The 8,600-nt window shown below is 44.3% G+C and overlaps 1 protein-coding gene across 4 annotated transcripts in view; it reads right to left on the bottom strand.

Annotated features, from left to right (window-relative positions):
* Window positions 1-256: 256 nt before the first annotated feature.
* The window catches only part of QPCT (glutaminyl-peptide cyclotransferase), a 248,470-nt gene continuing 240,126 nt past the window's right edge, over window positions 257-8,600 (bottom strand). The window contains exons 2-6 of one of the 4 annotated variants that reach the window (XM_069769477.1): window positions 8,197-8,251; window positions 8,029-8,115; window positions 7,667-7,862; window positions 7,365-7,521; window positions 5,105-6,206 (exon numbers count right to left, since the gene is read on the bottom strand). In XM_069769477.1, the coding sequence (XP_069625578.1) occupies window positions 5,240-6,206; window positions 7,365-7,521; window positions 7,667-7,862; window positions 8,029-8,115; window positions 8,197-8,238 (1,449 nt within the window). In that variant the 5' untranslated portion in view covers window positions 8,239-8,251 and the 3' untranslated portion in view covers window positions 5,105-5,239. Of the gene's footprint in view, window positions 545-5,104; window positions 6,355-6,394; window positions 6,954-7,364; window positions 7,522-7,666; window positions 7,863-8,028; window positions 8,116-8,196; window positions 8,252-8,600 lie in introns of those variants that run through there. The other 3 variants (XM_069769479.1, XM_069769480.1, XM_069769478.1) reach the window with 3 other exon arrangements.

Here is an 8,600-nt window from a genome sequence, read left to right as displayed (position 1 = left end):
TTTTGCGTGCGTTGTGCGTTGCGTAGCCGACGCAGCGGCGCACAACGCTAATGTGAACATAGCCTAATCCAGCACTGTGCTAATGAGTTTGGGAGTAAATCACAGCAGGTAGGGTCTTCGGAGGTGGAACTCAGGAAAACAAGCCAAGCAAAAATGGAGCATGCAGAGATGAGAGAAAGTGCTGAACATCATAAAGGTACATTGGGAAAACTGTTACTCATGTACACACACGACGGCTTTACAAACTCAACTGAAATCATATTCATTAAATGTAATTTAGAATTGGCATATGCCACATTTTTTTCTCATTTTTAATGTTTCTATAAAAATGAATATTGCACAGCTTTGTATGATGCCAAATTACTATGTAACGTACCAACAAAAATTATACAATATAATCATATATTAAGGTATTCAAGTGCAAAAACTTGCAGAATTTTATTGATGTTTTCAATAGATGAAGAATCAAGATTATCTTCATTATCTTCAAATGTGTGCCAAATATCTGGAAATGGTGAAGGAATAAGATGCAGGACTGGAACACCTGAAATACAATATATGTAGTAAGCATATTCATGCGGAGTAGTAATCAGGATAGGTAGTGTTCTACTGTGGTCAAGTACAGAAAGTGAATTAGATATTTTCACTTTTTGCCACCTATATCTAAAATCCCTTTAGAAATATGGATTCTTTAGATATAGCCTTTCAATGGATTTTTTGTTTCTAGTTTATACTTTTTGACAGAATTTGTATTTTAAATACATATGCAATTTGCTTCTTCAGACAGCAAGAGGACAAGAAATCTAATGCCACCTATTGGAAATATCAATTCTAAAAGTCAGTATCGACCCTTTAAAGGCCCTTGCCACGTGACTCTGTCAACAGGTTTTTGCTACTTCATCTGACAGCACTATGATGTAGGAAAGGAGACCCTGAATCCAACAATGTATCACTTAGACTAATGGGTGCAGTAGTCGTGATACCATCAGATTTCTTAGATTTAATATAAAGCAACGCTGAGAAATCTTCACCCGCCCATATCAGGCTCTCCATGTACATATTCTATTGACAATGAGCTGCTTATCACAGGAGAAGGGGGCGTGGTCGGATGAGTGTTTGTGCCGCCACCTAGTCACAGCAGTGATAATGGGTCATTACTGGACATGTGAACATAGGCTACGTTCACATTAGCGTCATGTGACGCAGCGTCGCCGACGCAACGCACGACGCAACGGAAACGCACGCAAAAACGCACCATTTTTGACGCATGCGTTGAACGGATGCGTCGTAAAACGCAGCGTTTTGTGCGTTTTTGTTGCGTTTTTCCAAAAAACGCAGCGTTTTACAACGCATGCGTTGTCAAACAATGATGTCATCTTTCAACACAATTTAGTGTCTAGACACTAGATAATACCACCAATGAATAGAAGAGGGTGGGTCTAGTGTCTAGACACTAGATAATGTCACCAATGGGTAGATGAGGGTGGGTATAATGGAATTGTGGTATATATACCCCGGCATAGATTAATTCCAACCATACAGCATCAAGATGGATCGTCCCATGGAGAGTATCTACCTCAATATGGAGCTGGATTTTGCCCTTGCTATTGCTTATGCTATTGCCTGTCATGAACAGAGGAAAAGAGAAAAACTACGGAGAAGGAGTCGTCGGCGTTTTTGGCTACACCCTATAGTGGAAGTCCGAGAGAGTCGTGGAGCTTACCATTGTCTGTTTGGCGAGTTAAATGACAACCAGGAGAAATACTTTGAGTACACTAGGATGTCTCAAAACAGCTTCCGATATCTGCTGCGTCTGGTGGAAGGAGCCATTTCCAGGCAGGACACGCAGCTCCGTAAAGCAATTTCCCCCAAGGAACGTCTGCTGGTGACTCTACGGTACGTAATGCAATGTGAAGGATTTATATGTTCTTGCCATTTTTTAAAGTAACGTGTTTTGGTTTTGTGGGGTGGGGGATTGTAATTAAAAATGAAAATTTCTTTCATAACAATTTAATTAATTATATTTATTTATTTTTCTTCTTGTCAGTTTCCTGGCTACCGGAGAGACCTTGAGATCACTGCATTTCCAGTTTAGGATTGGAGTCTCCACACTTTCTGGTATTATTGCCGACACATGCCGCGCATTGTGGGACAACCTCCGGGAGGAATTTTTACCCATCCCTACAACAGAATTATGGCAGGCCAACGCCCAAAAATTCGAACAAGTGTGTTCTTTCCCTAAAGGTACTGTCACACTAGACGATATCGTTAGCGATCCGTGACGTTGCAGCGTCCTCGCTAGCGATATCGTCCAGTGTGACAGGCAGCAGCGATCAGGCCCCTGCTGGGAGATCGCTGGTCGGGGAAGAAAGTCCAGAACTTTATTTCGTCGCTGGACTCCCCGTAGACATCGCTGAATCGGCGTGTGTGACACCGATTCAGCGATGTCTTCACTGGTAACCAGGGTAAACATCGGGTAACTAAGCGCAGGGCCGCGCTTAGTAACCCGCTGTTTACCCTGGTTACCAGCGTAAAAAAACAAACAGTACATACTTACATTCAGCTGTCTGTCCCTTGCCGTCTGGTTCCTGCACTGACTGCTGGCCGTAAAGTGAAAGCAGAGCACAGCCACAGCGGTGAGTCACCGCTGTGTGACTCACCGCTGTGCTGTGCTTTCACTTTCACTTTACGGCCAGCAGTCAGTGCAGGAACCAGACGGCAAGGGACAGACAGCTGAATGTAAGTATGTAGTGTTTGTTTTTTTACGCTGGTAACCAGGGTAAACATCGGGTTACTAAGCGGGGCCCTGCGCTTAGTTACCCCATGTTTACCCTGGTTACCGGGGACCTCGGGATCGTTGGTCGCTGGAGAGCTGTCTGTGTGACAGCTCTCCAGCGACCAAACAGCGACGCTGCAGCGATCCGGATCATTGTCGGTATCGCTGCAGCGTCGCTAAGTGTGACGGTACCTTAACTGTATTGGAGCCGTGGATGGGAAGCACATTAGGATTACCAAGCCTTCAAGAAGTGGATCTCTGTTTTTTAATTATAAAAAATACTTTTCCACCGTGCTCATGGTAATTGCAGGTGCGGACTGCAGGTTTCTCGCTGTGGACATTGGAGCGTTTGGCCGTGCAAATGATTCACGGACATTTAAGGAGTCTGACATGGGCCGAAGATTATACGAGAACAATTTTAATTTCCCCCAGCCACGACCTCTTCCCAACACCGAAGGCCCGGCCATGCCATTTGTTGTGGTTGGGGATGAGGCTTTTCAAATGAGTGGCAACCTACTTAAACCGTACTCCAGTCGGGGGTTGGACCGCACAAAAAGTATTTTTAATTATAGACTGTCCAGGGCCAGAAGAACTGTGGAGTGCGCCTTTGGAATCCTTGTCTCCAAATGGCGTATCTTAGGATCCGCTATAAATTTGAAAATTGAGACAGTGGATGAGGTGGTGAAGGCTTGTGTGGTTCTCCATAATTATATTATTGATAAAGAGAGAGTCAACGTGGAACTCGATGAACCCATACCAAATCCATTGCCTGATTATCAAGATCATCCTCTGCGGACAACTGTGGAGATTGCTCATATGAGGGACCAATTTGCTGCATACTTTGTTTCAGATGTTGGGCGTGTTTCATGGCAAGATCAAATGGTTTAATTCATCTTGGTATTATGATACAATAAAAACACTGTCATGTAAACACTTTTGAGTCCATGTCATTTTACCAGCCTATGTAATGGTATTTAAATGTTGTTAATGTCCCCTGATTTTCTAATGCGTTGTGTTTTGAAATAAAGTTCTTGTGCCTTTCCGTTTTCACAAAACAAATCTCCCATATGTTTTTCAATAGTAAACAAAATTTAAAATCCAATGTTATATAAACTAATGTGTGTCCCACAAAATTTATGTGAGCACCAGTACCCAAATGGACTGTGACAAAACAAAAAAATTTTTCAGCCGTGTGTTACATAGCTTTGACATATAACATGATCGGCTCCCACCTTGTCAACCATTTTTAATCTTGCAGACTATTTGCACATGGAACCTGGCTTGACAAGGAGGGAGACGATCATGTTTGCAAAACTCTACAGAGTTAACACTATTGCACTCAGGATGCTAGTATACGTCCAGAGTCAAATAGTGGCGACACTGTGAACATTGCTACCACCTCACCTGACCAATATTCTTAAGGTACCGTAATAAAACGATTAGCCAACGATACCGACCAGTGATACGACCGGACCGTGATCGTTGTTAGTCGTCGCGTGGCTGCTGGAGAGCTGTCACACAGACAGCTCTCCAGCGACAAAAAAAGAGCAAGTCCCCGTGTAATCTGGGTAACCATTGTGTTATGAAGCGCATGGCCGCACTCACGATGTTTTCCCTGTTTACCATTATAAATTTAATTTAAAAAAAAAAAAACCCATCGTCCATCGCCGTCACCTTTCCGTACTGTGCCAGCCCTAAAGCACAGCACAGCGTTTATTATTAAGTCAACGGTGTGCTCTGCTTTACGGGCGGGAATGACAGTGTCAGTCACTGCGGGAAGATGACGGCGAGGGACGTGGTTGACACCGTTTTTTTTTTTTGGGGTATTGTTCACTTTTTTGATTGTTTAAAACACTGCGCTAGTAACACAATATTCCCTTGTTTACAGCAAAGACATCGCTGGATCGGTGTCAAACACGCCGATCCAACAATGACAGCGTGTGATCAGTTACCCCAAAAAATTCCTAATCATTCGCTGAGACCTACAATCTCCCAGCAGGGGCCTAATCGTTGGACGATTTCAGAAAAGATAACGTTGGTTACTGACAAAAACCAACTATATCGTTAATGAAATCGTTGTGTGATGGTACATTTTAAAATTGATATATTGAGCAATGCTGTTTGTGTTTGTAACATCTCATAGTACAATGAGCGACAGCCCTATAAAAAAATGAAAAAAAATATTGATAAAATATTGTCAGACATTGCACATCAGGTGTTACAAACACAAGATTTGTTTATACGGCGCACGGTGTGATTTGGTGCAAACTTTATTAGAGACAATAAAAACTCAGTATTTTTGAACAAATTAACAATTTTATTTGGGACACAAAAAAAAAAGAAATGGGTAAAAATGTTATGGGGTATCAATGTCTGCGATTAAGGGGGATTGATATCCTCCGCTTTTGGTGTGTGTTGAGAAGACCGAGGAGGAGGACGAGGGGGAGGAACCAGCATACTCTATTACACTAGACGGGATGCCGACATCAATCCAGCCAGTAGACGGTGGCGAGACTGCCAACGCAGGAGGTGAGGGAGGAGGAGGGACGACCAGTGTCCTTGGCTGGCTACTCCTGCTCCGGGTAGACCCAGGCTGAGTACTTGGTGTGCTCCTTGTAGACCCAGGCTGGGTACTGGGTGTGCTCCGTGTTGACCCAGGCTGGGTACTGGGTGTGCTCCGGGTAGACCCAGGCTGGGTACTTTGGATGCTTGTTTTGGGAGCAGCCATAGCCGAGGTTGTAGTGCTTGTCGTCTTCTTCTTTTTTTCCTCCTCTCTCCCTCTGGGTGTGGGTCGGCTTCCCGTCTGTGTGCCCTTGGAGGCCTGGCAGGAGCAGAAGTTTGGGGCTCTGTTCTGTGGTGGCGGTGGCGGTGGCCCTCGGCACGCGGAGCTCTGTGGTGGTGCTCTGCAGCAGGAGTCGGAGCCATGGCAGCCAGCGATGGTACTGCGGGCATTGTAGTCGCTGACTGCATGACCCGAGCCTGCTGCAGAGCAGTGACATATGCGTTGTTGCAGGCCTGCATCACCGAAATCTGGAGTTCCGGCGTAAGATGTTCAACCATGCCCTTCTGAATGGCACTAAAAAAATGTTTGGCCGGCCTCGAGAGCTCCGATTCTATTGTTTCAAGACGCCGGTCGATATTGGACATTTTATCGCACAGCGCCTTGAAACCATTCTGGAATACGGTGCTCAAATGTAAAAATTCGGGCAGGATCGCCCTGTCCGAGGCCCGCTGACGCTGTCGGGAAGACCCGAAGGAAGGAGCGACAGAGGCCTCGGCCAGGGGAACATCTGATGGACCGGCTGCCGGTTCGCCAGATTGTGGTGGTGCAGACCTGCTCTCGCTGTGGGATGGCTGCGACGGTTCAGATGGCGCTTCACGAAGGACCGCTCCAGAGGGTCGGACAGTCTCGCGGGTGCTGCTGTGTGTTCTGTGAAAACATAAGGAAACCATTAGTATACAAAATATAACATTTCACATTCGTCACCACCTGTGTAAAACTTAACATTGCATCACACACTATTACTGTTAAGGGTTTGTTCAGTTAGTCGTAACGGTTTGCTGATTGAACCGGCCAGCTGCCTGACATGGCTGATGCGACCAATCAGCGCGGGTGACAGGCCTGATTAAAATGCCCGCTCCTTACTCCCCGCAGTGAAGGCCCGTCGCCCGCATACTCCCCTGTCATTAATTAACTTTACCGGCGGTATCCATTGCCGCCGTTAATGTTAACCAATATTGACACTGCATATGCCGCATCAATATTAAAAATAGAATGCATTTATTTATTTCAAAATAGTCACCCATGTTTGCCGTTTGTAACGCCCGACAATTACGCTTATCGTCGGAACTGCCATGACGTCACGGTCATGTGACCGAGACATCATCACAGGTCCTGCGAGCTGAGCAACCATGGGAACATAACCTGCCTTGGAGTAGAAGGTATGCCGTGTCTATTATATTTTTCCTTTTTTTTGAAAAAAATCTGGGATACACCTGGATGGGCAATATACTACTCCACTATGAAATATTGCCCGGGCATGGCCAATCTACTATCTTTCTGTGTTCTGTATACTTCGTAATTCAGGAAAAAAAAGAGGAAGTCAAGCTCACCATAGTAGTAATCCCAGAAGGCTCGGAGCACGGAGACGCTGTGTCAAGCGTGAGAAGACCAGAAATGAAGAAAAAATTCAAGCTCACCGAGGCGTGAAAAGTAAAAACTAAATACTTTATTCACTTCAATCATAAGCAGAGGATGAAACATCAGCACAATACAATAAAAACACTATCTACGCGTTTCAGGTGATAAGCACCCTTAATCATGATGTCTGATGTTCCCTGTCACCTGAAACGCGTAGATAGTGTTTTTATTGTATTGTGCTGATGTTTCATCCTCTGCTTATGATTGAAGTGAATAAAAGTATTTATTTTTTACTTTTCACTCCTCGGTGAGCTTGAATTTTTTTCTTGATTTCTATACTTCGTACTTGCCAAAATAAATGGCTGGGCAATAAACTACGTGGCTGGAATATAGTACGTGAATATGCATGTTTTAAAAACTAGGTGTGTGCATAGGTACTATACTTACTCTCTGCTTTCAAGGACCGGTCGCAAGAACTGCAAAATACGATTATATTTGTAGATGGTCCTTGAAGCTGCAGCACCACTACGGATCTGTCCCTCCTTTTTCAGGCCCCTCTTGAAACGGTCCTTCATGGAGCGCCATCTGGTCTTCAATTGTTTAACTGTGTATAAATTTTAAAAAAAAAATTAGTTTGAGAGAAAATATTGAAATTGATAACGCAACCGTGTGCAATCCCAATAGAAGACATCACAGACGGTTGTGTATCCTGGCATGATGGGTCACAGCAGCATTTTGGAAATACTTACGAAAATTAGCTTTGCCCGTGGGGGAAGCGCTGTCGAAGCCATCCCACAGCGATTGTGCCACCTCAATCCACAAACGGTGCAACACGCCCTGGTCCGCGTGCCGGGGGTCACGGCTGTCCCACAACGGGCCTCTTTCCTGTATGGATGCCACCATCAGGTCTACGTCCAGTGGGTCATCATGGGCCCGTTGTGAAACCTAGTATAAATGGAAAATATTAATGTTTGCAAGATAAAAATTGTTGTCCCTACCTCCTCCACCACCACCTACCACCTCCACCACCCCCCCTCCCACCACCCCCCATACTCGCAAAAAAAAAAAAACTTAAAGAAAAAAAAGGAATAGGTTTGACATAAAAACTTACTCGCCGTCCTGCCACCACAGCTTGGTCCCGTGGTCTCTGCTCCTGCTGCCTTTGTTCCTCCTGGCTCTCCTCCTCACTTGAAGAAGCCTGTAAAATAGTTTACAAAAAGTTGAGTGACCCATCTACAAATGACAGCGAATAGTAAGCAATAGTAGATCATGTACTCACCGGACTCCTCAGCGGTGGGGTGTGGCTTGAGTCGCTGGCCATTACTAATGCAATTCTGAAATAAAGAACAAAATAAAATTTATCCTATGCACAATACAGCGGAACATAGTAAAATATAAAAAAAAAATAAAAATTTACATTTCAACCACAAAGAATATTGCACTCCAACTGAACTAACGCTGAGCAAACAACACTGCCACATTGATTAAAAAAAACAATGGCAGAGACAACACAATGCCAGAGTGAACAAAACAAAACAAATACACAACAGACCCTATGTCGTAATTCAAAAAGAGAGTTTTGTTTAAAAAAATGTACAGTATGCACGGAGCAACCCAAAAAACACAATAGATTTTTGAAAGGAAAAAATTAACCACCCCCAAAAATTAAGGACAGAAACGGCA

Source organism: Ranitomeya imitator, chromosome 5 (genome assembly GCF_032444005.1).
Source record: "Ranitomeya imitator isolate aRanImi1 chromosome 5, aRanImi1.pri, whole genome shotgun sequence".
NCBI classification, from domain to species: Eukaryota; Metazoa; Chordata; class Amphibia; order Anura; family Dendrobatidae; genus Ranitomeya; species Ranitomeya imitator.
The sequence above is the reverse complement of the archived record's forward strand: the minus strand, read 5'-3'. Positions and strand labels throughout refer to the sequence as shown.